The sequence below is a fragment of the Fusarium odoratissimum genome (genome assembly GCF_000260195.1).
Source record: "Fusarium odoratissimum NRRL 54006 unplaced genomic scaffold supercont1.2, whole genome shotgun sequence".
Lineage (NCBI taxonomy): Eukaryota > Fungi > Ascomycota > Sordariomycetes > Hypocreales > Nectriaceae > Fusarium > Fusarium odoratissimum.
The window spans coordinates 2085623-2105429 of NW_022158688.1; the positions used below are offsets into that span (position 1 = coordinate 2085623).

The window sequence follows — 19807 nt, forward strand, 5'->3', positions numbered from 1 at the left end:
AGGTAGCCCCTGTCCCCTTATGCACCCTACATAGAGCTCTCAGCCACAGGTACGAGATGGGAGTGAGGAGAGTAAGGTAAGGTATTTGTACATAACAACTCTAGGGGAGACAAAGAAAACTTGAGACCTTTATCCTAAGTGATAAAAATAACTAATTAAATACCTCTCTAAGCTTAAACTAAGCTTGTATAAATCTTTTTATCACTTAGAGTAGAGGTCCTAAGGTTTTTTGCTCCCTGAGGCAACTGTACACAGCTTGTCAGCCCTGCTGCCCATCCATCAACAGATATTCAGTGAGATGTAAGACAAGACTACAGGTGCAGTGCCTAGATCTTTGAATCATCAAAGGATAGAACTTAAAATTCACAGTAGAATTGATAAAGGCGACTACTAATCTGGATTTAAAATTGGGTCAAAGTTCCAATCATCGTATGTAGAATGGATCTCATTAGTCGAGGTCAGCCCCAAGTCCATGCCCATGTGAGAATAGAAACCCGTGAGGTTCAGCCCAAGGGCACGTCACAGGGTGCCCGCGTGTCCGGTAGTTCAGGTTCCAGTGTAACCTCCCCTGCTAGCGCATATTCTCCATCCACTGCCCTTGTCTGTCTGTGGGTTCAAGAAGTTCATCAAGACTGAGGAATATTGTTGGGCTCTTTTGCTGCGAGATGCCAAGCAGATCTACTCGAGTATTACATCAATTAGATCCTGGTTCTTCAAATCTCTTGCATCATGTCATCATGATATAGCCGTAAGCTTCTCTGAATCATTCCTCTCCTTTGACATCCACATCCATAGCACCCAAGGTACTGAACCCCAGGGCTCGTAGACCAGGGGCAGCCACTAGAAGCCCCGCCAAGCTCTGCTCCACGGGTGCCTTCCTGAAGGTCATGAGGAGCTAAGCTAGGGAAGGAACAGCCCCATCGTCAACCCAGATCACCAACGGAAAGAGCTCGAGTTCCAGTCCAGGCCATCTTAAAGCCCAGGGTCGAGGTTTCCTTTTTTCCATTTCCCCATCCTGTTTTTACTTTTATTCTCCAACCTCTTAATTCGACGTCTCCTTAGCATTGTATTCCACTCCACTCCTTGTACAATTCCTTACATCTCTTCTCCCAGCACCTGCACTGTCTTCCTCCCTGACAGTCGTGGCTTGCGTGCTTGCTTTTGGCTTCTCACTTACAGCTCCAGCACCCGATAGCACCTCAAGTCCACTATTGTCTGTGGAGGGTCCACCTCCACTGAGCTACCTTACCTACTACTCAAGCACGATAGACTACGACGCAGTACGTACCGGCTTCGACAGCACCTCAGATGAGGTGACAAGCATCCCTCACCTCACCTCCACCAAAGAGATAAACGTGCTGGGTGATAAGTCGCTAGAGCCCGGCCCCCTGGCGCTCTGGCTCTGTCCAGGCAGAGGCTCTGTTTCATTCCGCTGTCAGGGTACTCACTCATCAAAATTGGATCATTGTGGCCTGGACCGGTCAGCGAAGTAGCGGCCTCTCCGGAAGGTACCTGACCTTGTTCGTCTGTCTCTCCACCGTCTTTCGCCGCCATCTTGGCCGACCAAGCGGACGGGACTCCTTTTCAACCGCTCTCCCTCCCGTCGTCACAAGCAAACTATAGGAACCACTGCCTTGCACAAGCTTTTTGCGACACACCGATCTTGTTATCTATTCTTGCAACTCCGTGTCTTTTTTGAAAAGTGCTGAGCCGGCACGGCATCACCTCCGAAGCTTATCGGCACCAGGTTATGAAGACGTGGGAGTCTTCCGACCACTTGACTTGTACAAAGAGGTACTCTTTCACCTTGAACCAGCATCAGCTGCCGCCTCCGACTTCGCCGCCACTATTGAAGTTTTCATGTATACCGACCCAACGGAATTCAGTAGTCCGAAACGTACCCATGAAATCCAGCTCAAAGTGCTCGATATCTTCAGCCATTGTCATCAGTCCCTCCACCGGCTCTCCACCGTCTTTTTCTCCGGTTCACTAGCAGGTACAGACTTTTTTTACCTCTGGACCCTGAATTTTCTATATCTTCAACTGTCCATTCTTCTTTTCGTGCCCCTAACCCCGTGACGCGCAGACTTTATTCGTTCCTAAAAGAGGCTTCAACCTGCAGATGTAACGAAACAGCCCCGAACACACTGTTACACTTACACGGCACCTGAACGGCCCTCGATTTAGATCACAACTAAAGCTAAAGCTCAAGCTCACGCTGAGCTAAGCTTTCTACTGCATCACGGAGTTTCACTCACCAAAGTTGTCTCGCTTCACCAGCACAAGGTCCACAGTTTGTTACTTTCGCCGCTTTTTTGCACACGAGAAGCCAATTTTTGCGCCACGAGCTTACGAGTCACAAGCCATCTCGAGGTTTGAGGTTCTCTTTGCAACGTTGTTTCTTTCGGAGGGAGATCAACAATCATTGATCCACGCGAGAAGAACAAAATAAGAGCAGAGACAAAAAGTATTGTATAACCTGCAGCGTCTGTGTGCCCTTAACAACCGTCAGCTGCTGCACCTCCCAGCCCAGCCAGCTTTGGTGTTGTCCGATCACAGGACCGTTGGAACAACAACTTCAGCGATCCAGAAGCCATTTACCAGCGAATAATCCTTGGCCTTGCTTTCAAAACTTCTAACGACTGTGTCAGTGGTTTACGGCACCTAAATTGGAAATTGGCCATCGCTGTTTATTGAGTGACACTGTGTGTGCCTGCAATCATTTAACCTCTGTCGATTCCACCATAGGCCCGTTAACCCTCACTTATTATTCAATTTAGCGACCATGCTTCACATTGCTAGTCGTCGATAAGCACTTTTACGTCGAAGAATCACTGAGTGGCATTAGCAGCCGTGCGTTGATCACACCAAGTGCATATCCTATCGTTGCGGAGGCTGCTGAAGACTTCAAAATCCTCAAATATGGATTTGAATATGCCTATGATACTGCCAAAGGGCATTGTCATCAATTCCAAAAACATATATAAAGAGGTTGCTGATTTTCCTTTGGTCCCCCCTGACAAGGTTTGGGAGTACTGGCATGGTAAATTTCTAATCTTTCCTTTGCCATTGAATACTACTTATGCTTTCCTAGTGTATACGACCACATATAAGAAGCTCAAGGATCCGACTGCTTGCCGACTTGAAAACTTTTGGTGGCATGTTTGGGGAAGTGATCGCAGGTTTCTCAAGGGTAGTGCCCTGGCAAAACTTTACGAGGAGATCTCGGTTGGACCAACCTTTGTCCCCCTCAAGGGACCGCCAAATCGATGGGAAGGACCCGATGTACGTGCCATTGAGGTTGATCTTCTCACAATGACATCCATCGACAACTAACACAACCTACCTAGATACCACCCCTGATCAGACAGATTCTAGAAGCCGCTGAATCTCAGGCGACCCCACCACTGACACAAACCCAAGGGTCCCGCCCTTCAAGATCCACCGACTCAGCGTTAAGAACATTATCTTCAAGTGCCTCAAAGCCGCCACCCGCCCACCCAATCTTGAAAAAAGCCCGAGGGCCATCATCATCGGGGCCTCGGCCAACGGCTCGTTTTGTATCACCCCATGAATCCGCTGATGAGGACGAGATCCCCTCTTCAGGAAGCACAGCTGCGACAGTGTCTGAGGCGCCCGTGTATGTAACGGATCCGCCGAAGAAGAAAATGGCCATTGCACCCCCTCAGAAGCTTACCCCCTCGTCTCCCGTCACTAGTAAGAAAACCACTCAGCTAAGCAAATCATCATCAAGCGCGGGACCGGTTGTTCGAGAAGCCGGGGCTGGAAAATCGAGCGGGCCAAGGAATGGCACGCTGCAGCGGCCCGTAGTTAACATTGCTCGCACAAGCGTGGAATACGACCAACCAGCCTCTAGGGACATGAATGGAATGACCAGGGAAGGTCACCCATATCCGATGAGCGAGAAGGCACGAGGAAAGCAACCAGCAGTTCCTGTTCGGCCAGTTACATACAGAAACGAAGTCGTCAAGGACGTGATAGAAGAAGAAACTTGGCCATCACCCCCTAAAGATCGACCTCGAAGCATTCATCGAGAGAAGGGTGTGCTCCCCCAAGCTCGCTCTCTCATAAACCTTGCGAACCACGGACCACGAAGAGGGTCTGGAGCTTCTTCAAGGTCGACTATCGGAGTGGGATCGCTTGAGAGTGGAAGGAGTCTGGAAACCCCCCCTATGGCACGATCCCATTCCCATGGCGGATATGATCAACCAAAACCGCACAACAACATTCGAGCACCTGGACTCTTTACGGAAGCCACCTCATCGACATCCAACGTTGCGGTGACTGGCACAATTCTCGATCAATCTGGGTTTGGATCCACGTCGGACTTGAGTACTATCGATCATTCACGGCTTGAACATCACACCATCCCCGTTGTACCACCACAACCCTCTATCCTCGATGCTCGTTTCACCCCAACTCCTCCTACTACAACAGCTAGTGTACCTCTAGGACGCACAAAAAGCCAGCTAACACTACTACTTGAACGAGAAAAGGCACGAAGCGGTGATAGATCGCGATCCAGAAACTAAAATATTCTTTGTACCCCTAAAAACCATTATGTCACCGTTATTCTGTGTCGTGGTAAGGTCTCACCACGGCTATGTACACCATTTATAAACAAGGGCCTAGCTCACATATTAAGCAAAATGCTTCTTTCTCCGTATGACTCCAGGTGCATGGTCACGGAGGGTCGGGTGGGTGCATCAAAACATTTGCGGCCCGCATGGTCATTTGAGATATTTCCCAATTTCTTGCTATATGATAAAGGACTACTGGCTCAGAAGTGAAAGTTTGAAAGCCGCGCGTATGGTTCTTCATACCATAATCGAATCAGGGGGCGGGGCGTTGACGGCAAAGCTGAAGACGGGCTAAAAGGTCTATCTCACGAAGGAAATGAACGGGAATTCAGTTGATACCAGTTAGATAACTAAAAGCAAGGCATTGCAGATGCTGCTTAGAACTTGATATAAGCGACGTTTTGAGTGTATGTCATTACCCTGGAGCTGCCAGATTTTTTATTTTGCATATTTAATCGAGGGAAAGAAAGCATCATATAAAACACTACAGTGGGAATTGTCTCAAGACATTAATATCTGTCCTTCTAATAATCAGAAACCATCCTCTTTCGTTATCCATCTTTAAGTAAAAGCCTAATTATTCTTCACAACATATCCTACGCTTTTGCTACATACCAGACATATTAGGTGAAATACGCCAGGTTCCGGTGCGGCGTTCGCGGTTGGTAAGGTAGGTTCTAAGGTAGGCAAATGTATTTTGGGGATTGTGTGACCTTGTGCGTGAAGGAGATATTCCAACTCTTAACGCTGATGTTGATAATACTGGTATCTAATACTACAGCCATCAAACTGGAGGACTTAGGAAAAAATAGCTAATAGATATTACTCTTAATCTTTTTGTAATCCGGGGTTTGCACCGTATGTTTTGTCCAACCGACTTGACCAGTCCCTCAGGGTAAGCCGTCCAATCCGTTACCTATACCAAAATTCGATGACGCGTTATAAAAAGGGACGGAATGAGAATTCCCTTTGTGAAGAAAGCGATGCTTGAGCGAGTGTGTTGAGTGTCTCAAAAGAGGAGGAATAAGTTTGATATGTAGTATAGTAAAGCATGATTCATGGTACGAAGAAAAGGGCAAGCCGAGAAAGCCAGCAAGAGACGTCACTAATCATCAAGCTTGAACATCCTGCGCAGTGTCCCAAACTTCTTCTTCTTGGGCGTGCCGACCTCTGAGCCGTCGATTGAGGCTGAGACACCGTGGTTGGCAGCACCAATTTGGCTGTGGGAAGTACTGCGACGCTTGAGGAAGCCCGTCTTTGTTGTTGGGGAGGACGGAGAAGGACCCAGACCGCCAGCGGTGGAGGGGCGCTTCTCTTCGTCAACGACGTATGTATTTTGAGAGCCGTCGTCGAACTGATCCTCCTCTTCGTGAGTGTTCTGATGGTCCTGGAGAGGCCAGTTTGCTCCGCGTTTGTGTAGACGTGAGCTATGTGCCTGGCTCTCACTATTACTTCGAATAAAAGCGAGTCGTTCAGGGCCTCGTTCCAGGTGCGTGTCCCGACGCGATGCGCTTTCACTGGTGCTTCGAGAGATCTTGTCAGCAGGATCCTTCTTGCGACGCAAAATGGACGACATGAAGCTGCCACGTCGTTTATGACCTGGTCGTCCACCTGTTATCTCGACGCTGTTAGCCTGCGGCGCAATCGCGTCTCGTCCCGAACCGCTTCGATTCAATGTTGCCCGAGGAACTGTGATAGCCGTCCCATTGGAAGCAAGATTCTCTCGAGGTTGCTCTTCCTCGTCATCGCTGTCAGGAAGGTCAGGAGAGTCTTGGACACCTGCGCGAGCAGGCGGGACTCCCATAGCGGCGGCGGCAGCATTGTTTGAAGCAGAACTGCGCATTGTTTTAGGTACACGCTTCTGCCTGGGGAGTGGTGAAGGGGTATCCTCGTCACTTGAGTCGACAAAACGACTTCTGAAGGCTGGGCGGCCCTCATCCTCATCACTGGAATCATCGAAGCGGCTACCGCTCTTGGATTTCTTCCCCTTGGAGGAGCGGCCAAATCCAGAAACCCGCATGCGAGAGGAACCTGCATCACTGGACTCAGTACGTAGTGACTGACGCATACGGCCGCCCATCATAACTGGAGGAGGAGAGCTAGTATTGGAATTGCGGCGAAAGGCTGATCCGGTAGGTGACAGAGACCGAAGGCTGAATCGGCTGCTGCCCCTTGCGCTTTCTGTTGGAGGTGCTGCTGCCGCCGACTCCCGTGTACCTCCTCTCATTGTCTTACGGAAGCCGAAGCCTTCTCCGCCGCCAGCCTTTGCACGTCGGAAGCTGCTTTCGCTTGAGTCAGATCCTCGGCGTGTAAGGGTTGGCTTCGCAGTAGATCGCATGGAAGGGCCCCTGTCTTCAGAATGCGCTCGACGCTGCGACTTGACCGCTTCCGACGTGGTCACTGGTTGATAAGAAGTTGGCCGACCACCATTTCTCTGAGTAGGAGCAGTATTGTGCCCATTAGTCGCCGAACCATTGGTCCTAAGCGACTTGCGCATCGCAACACCAGTAGTAGTCTCAGGCTCTTGACGAAGGGACTTGCGTAAATGCCCATCATGTAAGTTCTGAGGGCTTGAAGGAGCAGCGCCGGATCTCATAGATTTGCGCATGCCTCCGGTTTGAACTGGCTCGGGATGACTGACTGTTGTAGCCTCACTAGCCCGCATAGATTTTCGCAGTTTGGCACCTCCAGTCTGCTTTGCTTTCTCTGTAACCTCATCACGAGGCCAGCTAGTACCTGGTTGGATTTGGTAAACTCTAGTTGGATTGCGAAGCTTTTCTGAGACAGGTGCATCTTCCGAAGCCTCCAAAGGCTCTTGCACAGGCTCTTCAACAAGTTTCTGCTTTTGCTTCGCTTGGGTCTTTGTCTTGGGTTTCGAGCGTCGGGCTGCTTCTGCTGGAATGTCTTCCTCGTCAGACTCCTCCATGGCCTCCTTCTCGAGCTGGCGTCTGTCCTTGGGGCTCAAACTTCTCCAATAAGCCTTTGCTGTTTCCCAGTCACTGGGCGTTTGAAGAGGATTCTGAGAGGGAGTCTTAGTATGCGTGGACTGCTGAGACACATCGTTTTCCTTGGGTTTTGCAATTGCCTTCTCAAACACCTTCTGAGAGAATGCTGATTCGACGGGGCCGTCGACTACAGCGTCAAGGGACAAGAAACCATCGCCTTCCATGTCAGAGAGATCCTCATAGGCGTCACTGTAAATGCTGCTCCCTTCCGACTCTTCCGACTCTTCCTGGATGTCATGCATCTGAGAGTTTGAAGACACTGCACTAGTGGAATCGAAGGACCGACGAGTCGCAATTGGTGCGGGCTGATCAGCTCCTTTGGGTGATTGACTTGGGCGAGGCTCTGACGAGGATACCTTGGTGTCCTCGGAAATAGCCTTCTCACTTGAAGCATTAGTCGGGCCGGCTGGGAAGCCCCCGGGAACATCGAAGAAGTCTTGCGGCGACTCTGCCTGGTTCTCATCGGGGATTCGGGGACTAGGTTGTATTATCGAAATGGTTGGTATGTTGTCGCTTGGACTAGACTTCGCCGAACTACTCTCAGAGGGGCTGCCTGGGTTGCTAATAGTTGTTTGGGTCTCGGACACAGGCTCGGCAGAAGCTTGGGATTTAGATACAACGCCTGATTCGGATTCATCATCAGAGCTCAGGTCACTATTGCTTATATACCCTTGGCCATCAACAGAAGTGACCACGGGGGGTAGTGGTTCCCGGTATCTGGAAGTATTAGCTTCGTTGCGGGAGGCCTGTTCCTGTGCCAAGACCGACCCAATAGCCAGATCACTTGACTGCGCCAAATCTTGGGCAGGAGCTTTGTGATTCGATTCTGAAGGCAACGAATCTGTAGCTGGAGGTGAAGCTGATCTCTCCATAGGCCGAACCAAAGGTCGCTCCTCAGGCTCCCTGACCTTCTTCTCGCGAATACTCCCAAAAGAGGGGAGAGCAGGACGAGGGGTCATGGTCTCGTCCTCGTCCAGAGTTACTGAGTCTCTTTTGTTTCGCCCAATGATGCTATGCCAAGACATCCTTGACTGTGGGCTGGCAATTTGTGAGTCTGTATCCGGAGATGGAATAGACTCCCCGATAACAGCCGTGTTTCCATCATCAAAGCTCACCCTGACGCTCTTCTTCCGCGAGAGTTCTGTCTCCTCACGCCCAGCCATACCTGACCAGGCAGCAGACGCATCTGAGCCATCTTCTGAGGGAGATGCATCCCGAGGACTTGAGTACTTAAGTGCGGACTTTCGTGGCGACAACGACCTTGGAGGCGGCTCATGCCTAACGAGTAGCTGATCGGTCTTGGGAGCAAAATGGGTTGTACGGGCAGGGCTGCGAGCAGGACTTTCAGAATGCACTCGGCTTCGGCGCACAGTCTCACTGGGACCTGGGATTGGTGTAGCTTCCGGTGACTGTTGAGGTGGCGAGGTTGATTTCACAGGGATGGCATTTACTCCATCCATTGGGTGTTCGTCGGTAGGCGCCGGCTGGGCAGCCTCTCGTTGTTCCTCCTCCTCTAGTTCGGGGTCTTCATGCACTACAGAAGGACGCTTTCTAACCGATGCTTCGGATTTTGTTACTGCTGGTGGGCTTACAATAGTCTGATTCGGATGTCTCGGTGTCTCGACACCTGACTCTTGTTCTTGTTGGATTAATGTTTGTCCAGTTGACAGGCTGGAGTTGGAGTTGGGGTCAGGCTTCACCTCACGCGTGGTTTCTGGCTCAGACTCAGGATCTGATTCGAGCTCAGATTCAGGGTCAGCTTCTGGGTGATTGGACTGCTTGAGGTGCCCAGGCTGTTGTGTTATCGCACCATAAGTATCTGAAGGGCTTTGTGGGCTTGCGACTGCCTTTCGTGGTGGTGAGGCTGGCTCGACTGCAGTGCCCTTGAGTCTCCCGACGGTTCCCTTGGACAAGTGAGTGCCAGTCCTGGGTCCGGCATGCTTTTGCTTGCGAACAGGTTTCTCTGATGCATCACGGACAGTCTGATCTATCATCAAAAGCTGGGCCTGAGGAACCATCCGTCTCGAATGGGGATCGTACACCATGGCATTGCTTGATGGGCTTGGCGGCTCTGTCATAGAGCGAGGATACGAGAAGTTGATAGAGTTCGGGCTGCTTGGCCGTAAATCTGCAGATGCCCGTTTATCAGCCACAGGGGCGCGACGTACGTTAGACAAATCGTTCCCTGTAGCTGCCCCAAACCATGAGCCTTGAGCTTGGCCGTTTTTCATCTTTTGGCTTGCGGTTTGGAAATGTTGCGTTTGCAAGCTTGTTGCTCGTTTGTGGGTCGAGCTCTTCGGATTGGTCTTGTTGTGCTCATGCTGGGGAATCTTGGGCACTGGAGGAACATCCTGGGTTTGCGGGGCAGCGAGCCGTGCTGGTGAAGGCGAGGGTGATCGAAAGGTCCGTTCTGTCATAGAACTCGCGCTCGGCGATCGATGTAGTTCCCGACTCCTCCTGTCCCGACTTCCTGTAGACGAGACGGAAGCGCTCCTCCGCGCAACTCGTTTCGATTGAACCTGCGATACATTGGTGGGGGTTGTAGGTCGTGCCTTTAGAGCTGCAGCCGCAGCAGCTGATGACAGAGATGGCGTCGATTCACGCCTTAGAAAGGCCGAGGCGGCGGCTGTCGCAGCGTTGGGATTGGCAGTCTCCCGGGTCAACGGCTGAGATGAGAGCGCCATGTTAGCAACGACGTGTAATTGCGAAAGCGATGGAAAGGAAAAGAGAGTCGGATCGAGAGGGAGAGGGTCGCATCAAGGGATAAAAGCCAAAGACAATAATCAAAGACAAAGACAAATGCGGCAAGTCTCGATAGGTGAGCTTAAGTTAATGGCTTTTGCCTACCAGGGCGGGTTCCATAGCGGGCCAAAAGCCAAAAGCCAAAACCGGTTTTATAGGAGTCGCAATAGTGAACTACACAGAGGACGAAGACGGCTCACCTGAGTGGGAGGACGATGCCTCCTTGAACCTCCAAACATGATGGGCTGGTTTAAGCTTGACTAGATCGAAAGCGGCGCAAGGCCAGCTCAGCTCAACAGACGGCTTGCATCAAGATCAAGGCCACGGATTTTCGGAGGTTAGTAAATAATGACGCTGAGATGTGAGTCAAGGTAGTCGTAGTAAGAAATGCTGTGTCGTGTACGGAGTATACGTCAGGATTAAATGGGATGGGTTGAGACGGAAATTAGGGCAGCTAAAAAAGTAGTTTGAGGAAGACTCCAAGGACTGGACGGAGACGAGGGAGGGAGGCTCCATGTCCATGCTCGTTAGAGACCTGATGACGACAGGTATCAAGCCACTAACACTAGCCTCAATTAGCAGACCCCACCCACGCTAGCCCTCTACCTGTACTTAGCTTCTGGGATGTAATTTTTTATTCCGGTAGTTCCATCTTCCAGGGCGCATTGCATCCAATGGAGATGGAAACTCAAGGGTCCAATAAGATAATTGTGATGGCTTTGCTTGAAGTGATAACCATCTATGTCATACAAACCTCCTCCTGTTACTCCATGGTAGTCCACGTCGACCAACACGTGGTTGTCGTTGTACAGACTGGTCCAACACAGTACACATACACATACATATAATAAACCTCAACTTTCCGGTTTTCAGTAGTGCCATCACAAAGAGACCCCCCGTCTGCTGCACAGATCCAGAGATCAGTAATTCAAATTGTAGATCAGTGCCTTATCAGGTCCCGTCTCGGCAGGCCTCCAGTTTCCACCTGCCGAGATCTACAAGATTGCTCAGCGGAATAAACATAAACAATCTGGGGACTAATCTTGCTTGGTTCTTAGGTTGCTCGACCTGAGGCACGCGGCTCATTCAAAGACTGACCCTGGCCCACTGAGGGACTGATCTTCGTGGTAGTGGTATTGTTCTGTATCGGGATTCGGATGGACCTGGGAAACAAATGGTAGCACCTAGCTGGAGAACAACGAGACCGTAAATCATCTAGTTATAGAAGAAAATACACTGCTCAGGGCGCATGAATTCAATCAATTTTATAGAGCATTCTTTACAGTATACTACTGCCAACACAATTCAACCGCTCTTGATTTCCTCGATTCTTCACCATGTATGCTGAAGCCCCGTATTTCCGCATATCCTAGATCAGAGCCCACCTCAAATCTCCAGCTGAACTGAACAGCTTTCTGACGTCATAGCTTGACTAGGACGTTTCAATCATAGCCAAGTCGCTTTCATGCAATTTTGCAGCAGTTGTCTGTGCATATTCATAAGTTGAGGCAGAAAAGCAATGCGTGGTTAAAAAATGTTGAACAAGTTAGGATAGCCCTGTCATCATACAATGTGACTTTGGTCTGGCTGATTGAACCCAAATGCTGTTTGTGGTGGCCCAAGCTACAACATTCTACCTATTCCTATCCCCTATCCTTAAACCAAATGCCACTTTCGTGTCGTTACTGAGCCGCCTCCCCACCGAGTGGCTCAGTCTCTTGTTATCCACACTTCCCCCAATAGCAACAAGCAAGAAATCCGTCGTAGGCAGGGCTCTGTCCCTTTCTTCATCTTCAAGAGCAAGAGTACCTCATTTTCGGATACCGGACACCGCAGAGTGTCTTGGTTCACTGATATCTTCGAGGTATACATCCCCTTTCATAGCTTTGTTGGTCGACGACGTACCCCGATCATCAAGGCTAAAATAGGGAGTACCGCGATTGCTGGGAGCAGCCCCTTCCACCGAATCATGCTTGCAAACTATGATGACTGGACCTCAGTCGGTATGTCTGGCCCAGTGCGATCTCCTGGGGAATTCGGGAAATGGTTCTCGCCCTCTCCTGACTGATTTGAATGGTTGTGGTTCATGTCCACAGATGTGCTTGGCTCCTGAGGCGGGTTCTGAGCGGCAGCATTCTCTCCCCGAGACGCAGGTTTCTTGCCGCCCTTTCTGCCCTTCCGACTTTTCTCCTTGGCCTTTTCGAGAAGTCGTTTGCGATCAGCTTCTTCCTGTCGGCGTCGGCGGTCTTTCATCTCATACTGTCGGATCAATGCCCTGGGTGGTACTCCAAATATCATCTCGTATTCGCAGAATTCGCAAATCCACTCATCAGCTGTTTTGGAGGAATCCCGTCGCGCCTCTTGACGACGACGCCGCGCAGCCCTTTCGAGTGACCTGTCTAGACGTCGTTTGCTGTCTTGACGAGAACTTCCGGAGCCTCGACTAGCTGCCACGGAAGACCCATCGTGAGGAGCAACACTGCCAGGTGGTAAGGAGCCAGGGCCAGCCTGAGTCGACATGCTGTGCTTGCTCGCGTGACCTGACGGCTATGTCAGCAAATCAGGGTCTCGACTATGCAATATGTACTCACCGGGCCACTGAATCGTGCCAGGAACTTGGGAATCACAGGTGAAAGTAAACTGGGTCGATGCTGGAGTCGATTTTGTTGCGGTAGAGTGTTGCTGAAGCAGACTCACGTTCTCCTGTCCCTGAGGTCGAAGTTTCTCGGCGTTTGCGATAGCATTTGATATTATACCACTGCCCTCTTGCTCTGAGTTTGCGTTAGCAGCTGGAAGTCCGTTATAAGTAAAATGCGCCCAGTTGTGGAAGAAACAGAGATCAACGTAGGACTGCGGGGGAGAGAATCCCATCAGCCAAGCGGCAGTGCAAATTGTCACCGGAAGAGATATTGAAAATGGTGTGCAAGTCTCCGTTCCGTTTTATGCTGGTAGCCGAAAGCTATGGAGGGCAGAGCAGGAGAACCCCATGGCTGAACAACCTCTCCGCAACGAAAGGCGTACCGGCATGATATATTCGGAAGCTCGGTTGAATGCATACGCTGGTGATAAATCCATATGTAGGAGTTTGGAAACACAGCAACAGAGCATGAAAAAAGTAGAAGAATGATTGACGTACCGCCCGGAGCCCACTGAGATGCCGTGGCTTTTGAGCCTCGCCCAACCCACGCATTACTGTTGCCATCAGACAATGCTCGCAGCGGGCTTCTGCCGTTCCTTGAGCGCCCAAGCCTGCCCCGTCCAGGTCCTGATATTCCCTGATTGTTGGATGAAAAAGTACCCGTCGTTGGATGTGAGACTGAATGGGAGTGCGCCCGGTCGTTGTGTGATTCATCGGTAGGAGAACGTCCTGCACCAGCTGAAATGGCAATCTCATTATTCAAGCCCTGAGTACCATTAACAGAAAGCTCCCCTGCAGAGGGAATTTTGCGCTTCTTCTTGTTGTTCGTGTTCTCAAATACATCATAACCATCCACCGAGGACGTTGCAGAAAGCGGCGGTTGCGGATTAGGGATATCTGGCTTCGAGGATCGCTGAGTACCACGAGTCAAGATCTCCGGGGGTGATCTAGTAACAAGAGTGCTTCGCAAAGCCGGCTCTTCATCGTCGCCATCTGGCAGCCCCAGCCCATTTCGTCGAGGGGTATAGTTGCACCCCTCCTCCGCTCGACGAGTTTGTTGAGATGGGCTTGTAGAACATGCCCTTGGCGGGCTCGTGTCTTCCCTGAAGTTGTATGGTGGGTAATAAAAGAGAGGCGTAGTTTCGTGAGTTGAAGGAGGATACGCTATTGTATCTACGGTCCTCGGTGAGAGCTTCTCGCGCAGTCGACGTTTCGGTAACGGCCGAATCGGTCGGTCTGGGAACAGCGACGATACAGTATCTGGCGACATGTTGAGATTATGACCTGCGCGTGAACGAACATTTCTCGTTAGCACGTAGATCACCAGAACAATGAGGAGAATCGCCACAATTATAGGGAAGTTCGACATGGCGGCAGATGGTATTGGAAGATTTGTTGGCACCGTCAGAAGCTGCTCAGCCTTGATGGCAGTTGAAAGCAGTTGCAGGATCAACACCGGCTAGATTGGCAACCGACGGGCCAAATGCAAAACAAATGGAAAGCGTACCCATCGAACATTGTATAGGCTCTGTTCTAAACGACGACAGACACGACAGTCGAAGGGCAAGTGCTGCCAAACGAGGGGTCGGAGCTTGTACAATTCGTTGGCAGCAAACAAATTCAATACTGCAATACTAGTTATACAAGTCGTAAAGAAAACCAAAACCGTGATTTGCAAAAGACTGGCTTGTCTCTTCGAAGCTCAGAGGGGTAAACTTGGTTCGGTCGGGCTCTAAAACGTTCTGTGTGCGGGTCAGAACATATCGTCGATATCACGACTGAGTGTTTGGCACTGGCACGAGTACCAGCCTGCACCAGCTCGGCTCGTTTCGTACTTGTATCGATTCCTGTAGTAGGTATACGAATGGCTGCCAGACTCGCTCGCTCTTGGTCGCTCAAGGCCGGGGCTCGCTTACCCAGTCATGGACGGGGTGATGGAGGGGGTGTTCGCGGACACGAAGGACGCTTTGATATGAGCGCAGACGCCACAGCAGGCACAAAAGGAGACAAAATTTATGAGGCAAGAATTATCAAAGCGAGTAGCCAGAATAACACAATGCGAAGTCCGATAACGCCCTCAAGGTTGCTGTATTTGAGTGTGATTGAATCACCAACTACTAATCTGTGGAGGTGCTAAGGTAGGCAGGGCCCATTGGGAGGTGGCAGGTTAGGTAATCAGACTGGCGCCTCCAATACTATTGACCATGACTGTCCCGCCTTCCCGTCTTCTCCAATTCCTACTGACAGCAGCCACAAGAAAAAAAGGTCGACTATAGACTGGTGTTTACGATTTTGAGCTTCAACTGTACATTTACTTTTATGTGTAAACCCATCCTGAGTAGTCTATACTGGACTGGAGCATTGTGAAACAACTGTTTTGTGGCTCACTCGAACAACATGGAATTCAATATTTTCCTGATGTCACTCGTCAGGAAATGCAGGGCATGCATGGTAGGGCAATTAATATGGAAACAGTCTCTAAATGATGCGGAAACAAACCGCTCTCAGAGTCTCATACCGGAGCCGGCCAATAGCCATCTGATCACTGTGATGCGCTGCACCTCAGCGGTGAGTGGGTACTAATTTTGCCTGACTAAGGTAGCTTGGCTGCGCCAGTAAGAGACTTTCGTGAACCCCAAAAGACCCCTGTATTCGGAGCTTGTTAGTGAGCTCAGTCTGCACAGTGAGCGCTATAACTTTATGTCCTGCAGGTGGGTTTGTAGTGGTTCCATCGGCTTTTGCTTTGGGAAGTATCCCAAGCAAAGTGAGACCCGCGCCCACCTTCCTGCCCACTTTCCCACACCCATCCCATGCCCATGCCCATGCCCGTGCCCGCGCTTCTTCTGGTTATCCTCTTCCTCCTCCTCTTCGTTCCGAAGAAAGCTTCCACCCACTCGTCTCTCTCTCATACTCATTGTTACGGCATCTCTCCGTGTCATGACCACGGCGTTTTTACTCGGTCTCGATATGCTTGCTTGCCAATCCGTCCTTCGATACCCTCGCCCTTACTCGACATTCTTCTTTCAGTAGCCGCACTCATCGCTGGTCACTACCCAGCTTCGACAATCCTTATTCCTTGCTCAGCACCACCAATTCTCGCGATTTCCTTTCCTCTCAACTTCTCGATCGGCGCTGGGAAGAACATATCTACTCTATTTTATTCCACGCGCCGTTGTTGGTTCCGACACCCTATCCCTCGTCCTCTTTCTTCCATTTTCTCCTCTGTCACCTCAGATCGGTGACCCGGCTCCCTCAATGGCACCACCCTCGCCGCGACGGTCATCAAGAGCCCGCGCCACCAATTCACAATCTCAACAGTCATCTGTATCCTCAAGCACGTCTGGTCGAGTTGAGCGGAATACGAGATCAGTCGCCAAACCCTCCTCCAACAAGTCCACACCCAGTGCCTCTTTGTCCTCGGAGCCGTTTGAAGATCTTGACGATACCCTCCTCGGTCGAAGGCGAAAGCGCAACCACGAAGACGAAAACGAGAAGACCTCGAAACCCGATAATTTTGAAATGGCGAATGGCAGTGACGACCTCCAAGAAGAGGAGGACGAAGCCGTGCGATGTATCTGTGATGCAGAAGAATACCCGGGCCGCCCACCCGTGGAAGGTGCCGACCTAGATTTCTTCAATGCCATAGAATTCACTGAAGACGTTACCGGCTTCTTCGTTCAATGCGACATTTGTAAGGTCTGGCAGCATGGCGCCTGTGTCGGAATCTTCAGCGCTGAGAGCTCACCCGAGGAATATTTTTGCGAGCAATGTCGCAAAGATCTCCATAAAATATACACTGCAAGCAACGGGTAAGTCGATTTCCCAGCATGCTTTTTGGCTGGCAAGATGGATTTCATGTTTGAAATTTCTGGCTGCTTGAATTCCTGGACAATGTTTGTTGTGCGGCCCTCCTACGAACCTGAGTACTGACAAGTTTGTTTTCAGCCAAAAATGGTCCAAGTATGTCCCCCATAACCGGCCGTCGCGCGCAACCTCTCGAGCCGCCTCAATTGCTAAGGAAGGCAATCGTTCACCCAAGACTGGCACGAGCAAGAACTCGCGCCCAACTTCCGCCTCACAAACCTCAAAACGTCGATCCACAATGAATAGCCGCGACCGAGCTTATGAAGACGAGCAACTCCTGCGCGCCATTGAAGCAAGTAAAGAAGATGTCCCTCAAGATGGACAAGAAATCATGACCCGACGAGCGAAACGGGGACGAAGCGATAGTGAAGAGTCAATCGCCGTCAATGCTCGGCCACGGGATGAAAAACTGGCATCACTAAGGAACCCGTTAAGTGTAAAGCGACAGAGAACTAATTCGATGTCACCTTCACCTCCCACTGAGCCGGTCGAGGTTCAAAGTTATAATGAATCAGATGAGGAGGTTAACACTCGAAATGGAGCCAAGAAAGCTCGTAACAGCAAGAACCAGCGAACCAAGACGGAGAAGGAAGATAAAGAGCGCCAGCGACAGGAAGCTGCAGATAAAAGGAAAGGCCGCGCAGAAAGGCGACGAGGAGAGGGTAAGTTGGACCGTACATTCTGATCAAGTATGGTACTAATCATTGTATAGATTCTGACCCTTCAGAGGAAACACCTCCCGCCGTTGCTAAACCTCCAGCTACCAAAAGCATCGAGGTACCAGTTATTATGGAAACCCCTGCACTTGCGCCGCCCGTTCCCGACACACCCCCTGCGAGCAACCAGACCGTCTCAAGCACCGCCAAGCGCGGCGGCAGAGCTACACATAAGAAGGGCAAAGGCAGAAACCAATACACCAGGGATCGCGATGCGGATGGCGAATCCCCAGCACGATCCATGTCACGGGACATTCAAAAGAACGGCGAAGAACCCACCCCTACACACACGAAGCCCACAAGTGAACATCGACATGGCAAGTCAAAGCCCGCCTTACACCACAAGTTGAATATGGTGGATATGAAGCGGCGTGTCGGTGCCATAATGGATTTTATTTCAAGGACCCAAGTGGACCTTGCAGCGGAAGCAATCCCAGGCACGAACGGAAACGCAAGCAACGGAGAAGCATCACCGCAAAAGTCCTTAGATTCCCATTCTGTAGAGAATGAGGATACAGCAGGCTCTTCTGAGGGCAAAGATTTCAAGGATCTGAACTGTATAGAGATGATGGATGTCCTGACACGAGATATGGTCAAGTGGCAGAATCAGTATACCTGACGGCAGCATTTTGTTTCAGTAGGTCCATCATAATGAGACAAAAGGGACCTGCGCTCGATTTCTTATTTAAGGCGTTTCCGGTTAGGTGCATTCAGGGGCGTCACCAGCATCCGCAGAAGATGCAACAGGCAAAGCTGTATGAGCTTGTCTATACTCTGTGGTCGATGTTATTCTTTCAATGGAACCACTTCACGAGGCGAAGCTGGTGTTCCGGCTACCTTTCTACATATACCCTAGTACGGCCCGAGGGTTCGGTCATTGGCGTCTTTGCACAATATTGAGAGACATGGTAAAGGCGGGGAGGAGGACAACTCGAATCAAGTTTGGCACGAGATGGCAGAATAGGCTTAAATAGTGTACATGGAATATGCTCTAGTATACAACGTATGGTACGGAAATGAATTCCTGAGCATGCTAGGCGCCTGCCTTCTCTTGTGCAATTGCCTGTTTCTTCTGTTTCTTTGCTTGATTTAGACTTAGAGGAGGGTTGTCTATAGACTGCTGATGCTTCTCTGATCCCTCGTCAGATACATCGTCCAGCACAAACTTGCCCATTTTCCCATGTCGCCATAAATGTAGGATTCTGGTAGCAGCCGATTGCAAATCAGGAACGCCTTTTAGCTTTATTAGGCCGTCTTTCAAAGCAACGGCGGTAAGGAACTCATGAACATCGTTGGTGGGTTCGCAGTATCTCTTATACAAGGTCGGCTTGAAGAGGTTCATCCGGTAGAGGAGGTAGTCTACCAGTATCTCGGTTGGTATTAACCCGTCCTTTATGCCCTGGACGAGCGCAAATTTGAGCATAGCCTCGCCGTCACGAACGTAGGGCGGGAAGACGCCGGGGGTGTCCAACAGAAATGCTCCATTTAGGCCTACGCCCTCACTCTTCCACTCTGGGTCGAGGATGCGCACATTTGTGCCCATTTTGCGCGTCACGCCTGCTTGACCTCCAGTCTTGGCTACCTTGGGGGATTTCCTCCGTATGCCTTGGAACCGTAGAGCGTTGAGCACTGAACTCTTGCCGACATTGGGCACTCCGACAACTATGGCCCGCAAACCGAGTATTGAATCTTGCGCTACAGCAGCTCTCTTGATCATTTTGAGTAACCTATCTGTCGTAGAGGGTCTGTGCTTGTCCCAGAAGATGATATTATCACCGTAAATCTTGCGCAGTGTGTTCTGGAGATTTGGTGTGTCTGTTGCGTAATCGCATTTTGTGTAGATGATGATTCGTTCGTTACCGCCTATGATGCGATCTAGATTGGGATTGTGTGATGTGAAAGGGATTCGAGCGTCGCGGCATTCGAGAGCAAGAGAGATATGGCTCTTCATTTTTGTCATCTCGCTGAAGCCCTTGGCATGATGGCCAATATAGTACGTTTTCGGTATCGAGTTCGGTACGACAAAACTTTGCCGAGGGACAAACTGTGCCATTGTGTCGATTCAGTATGATTTTGTGGTTGTATGTCGTATGCAAAAGGGAATTGAAGAAGCGCCGTTGCCTTTTGAGTTGGGTATCGTGGAGCATTGAGATGTGATAGGATGAAGAGGACCCTGAAAAAGAGGACATGATGTAAATCTGATTGTCAGCCTCGTCTTAGTGCCCCACCATGTTCAGCCTC

At 50.4% G+C, this 19807-nt stretch overlaps 5 protein-coding genes across 11 annotated transcripts; 2 read left to right on the forward strand and 3 right to left on the reverse strand.

Moving 5' to 3' along the window:
- The first annotated feature begins 983 nt into the window (after positions 1 to 983).
- Positions 984 to 5161, forward strand: FOIG_02335 (uncharacterized protein). 3 transcript variants are annotated; one of them, XM_031199619.1, is made up of 4 exons: positions 984 to 1996; positions 2087 to 3043; positions 3095 to 3285; positions 3351 to 5161. In XM_031199619.1, exons 2-4 carry the CDS (start codon positions 2923 to 2925, stop codon positions 4551 to 4553), a joined length of 1515 nt encoding a protein of 504 aa, XP_031071656.1. In that variant the 5' UTR covers positions 984 to 1996; positions 2087 to 2922; the 3' UTR covers positions 4554 to 5161. The 3 variants fall into 3 exon arrangements, with proteins under 3 accessions (XP_031071656.1, XP_031071657.1, XP_031071655.1); XM_031199620.1 differs by having other exon boundaries at positions 984 to 1508; XM_031199618.1 differs by having other exon boundaries at positions 984 to 3043.
- On the reverse strand, positions 5057 to 10881 carry FOIG_02336 (uncharacterized protein). Of its 2 annotated transcripts, none has more exons than XM_031199621.1 (2): positions 10549 to 10881; positions 5057 to 10272 (listed from the first exon to the last, which is right to left on the reverse strand). In XM_031199621.1, exons 1-2 carry the CDS (start codon positions 10585 to 10587, stop codon positions 5707 to 5709), a joined length of 4605 nt encoding a protein of 1534 aa, XP_031071658.1. In that variant the 5' UTR covers positions 10588 to 10881; the 3' UTR covers positions 5057 to 5706. The 2 variants fall into 2 exon arrangements, with proteins under 2 accessions (XP_031071658.1, XP_031071659.1); XM_031199622.1 differs by having other exon boundaries at positions 10454 to 10845.
- A 665-nt stretch (positions 10882 to 11546) lies between these two features.
- On the reverse strand, positions 11547 to 15395 carry FOIG_02337 (uncharacterized protein). 4 transcript variants are annotated; one of them, XM_031199624.1, is made up of 5 exons: positions 14822 to 15395; positions 14494 to 14728; positions 13485 to 14270; positions 12940 to 13119; positions 11547 to 12888 (listed from the first exon to the last, which is right to left on the reverse strand). In XM_031199624.1, the coding sequence occupies exons 2-5, from the start codon at positions 14495 to 14497 to the stop codon at positions 12329 to 12331; spliced, it is 1530 nt and encodes a 509-aa protein (XP_031071661.1). In that variant the 5' UTR covers positions 14498 to 14728; positions 14822 to 15395; the 3' UTR covers positions 11547 to 12328. The 4 variants fall into 4 exon arrangements, with proteins under 4 accessions (XP_031071661.1, XP_031071662.1, XP_031071660.1 ...); XM_031199625.1 differs by having other exon boundaries at positions 14903 to 15111; XM_031199623.1 differs by having other exon boundaries at positions 14494 to 15395.
- A 398-nt stretch (positions 15396 to 15793) lies between these two features.
- On the forward strand, positions 15794 to 19737 carry FOIG_02338 (uncharacterized protein). Its single transcript, XM_031199627.1, has 3 exons — positions 15794 to 16795; positions 16932 to 17512; positions 17563 to 19737. The coding sequence occupies exons 1-3, from the start codon at positions 16242 to 16244 to the stop codon at positions 18183 to 18185; spliced, it is 1758 nt and encodes a 585-aa protein (XP_031071664.1). The 5' UTR covers positions 15794 to 16241; the 3' UTR covers positions 18186 to 19737.
- On the reverse strand, positions 18482 to 19782 carry FOIG_02339 (uncharacterized protein). The gene has a single exon (XM_031199628.1). The coding sequence runs from the start codon at positions 19617 to 19619 to the stop codon at positions 18600 to 18602; it is 1020 nt and encodes a 339-aa protein (XP_031071665.1). The 5' UTR covers positions 19620 to 19782; the 3' UTR covers positions 18482 to 18599.
- Positions 19783 to 19807: the final 25 nt, after the last annotated feature.

Excerpts from the sequence above, each read along its gene's own strand:
- FOIG_02335 (XM_031199618.1), top strand. The coding sequence starts at position 2,923 with ATGGATTTGAATATGCCTATGATACTGCCAAAGGGCATTGTCATCAAT. Across the intron at positions 3,044-3,094 it reads GGTTTGGGAGTACTGGCATG|TGTATACGACCACATATAAG; the intron begins GTAAATTTCTAA and ends ATGCTTTCCTAG. Across the intron at positions 3,286-3,350 it reads ATCGATGGGAAGGACCCGAT|ATACCACCCCTGATCAGACA; the intron begins GTACGTGCCATT and ends CAACCTACCTAG.
- FOIG_02336 (XM_031199621.1), bottom strand. The coding sequence starts at position 10,587 with ATGTTTGGAGGTTCAAGGAGGCATCGTCCTCCCACTCAG. Across the intron at positions 10,273-10,548 it reads GGCATCGTCCTCCCACTCAG|CCGTTGACCCGGGAGACTGC; the intron begins GTGAGCCGTCTT and ends CTCTCATCTCAG.
- FOIG_02337 (XM_031199624.1), bottom strand. Across the intron at positions 13,120-13,484 it reads ATCTCAGTGGGCTCCGGGCG|AGCAAGAGGGCAGTGGTATA; the intron begins GTACGTCAATCA and ends ACGCAAACTCAG. Across the intron at positions 12,889-12,939 it reads TGGCACGATTCAGTGGCCCG|GTCACGCGAGCAAGCACAGC; the intron begins GTGAGTACATAT and ends CATAGCCGTCAG.
- FOIG_02338 (XM_031199627.1), top strand. The coding sequence starts at position 16,242 with ATGGCACCACCCTCGCCGCGACGGTCATCAAGAGCCCGCGCCACCAAT. Across the intron at positions 16,796-16,931 it reads ATATACACTGCAAGCAACGG|CCAAAAATGGTCCAAGTATG; the intron begins GTAAGTCGATTT and ends GTTTGTTTTCAG. Across the intron at positions 17,513-17,562 it reads AGAAAGGCGACGAGGAGAGG|ATTCTGACCCTTCAGAGGAA; the intron begins GTAAGTTGGACC and ends ATCATTGTATAG.
- FOIG_02339 (XM_031199628.1), bottom strand. The coding sequence starts at position 19,619 with ATGGCACAGTTTGTCCCTCGGCAAAGTTTTGTCGTACCGAACTCGATA.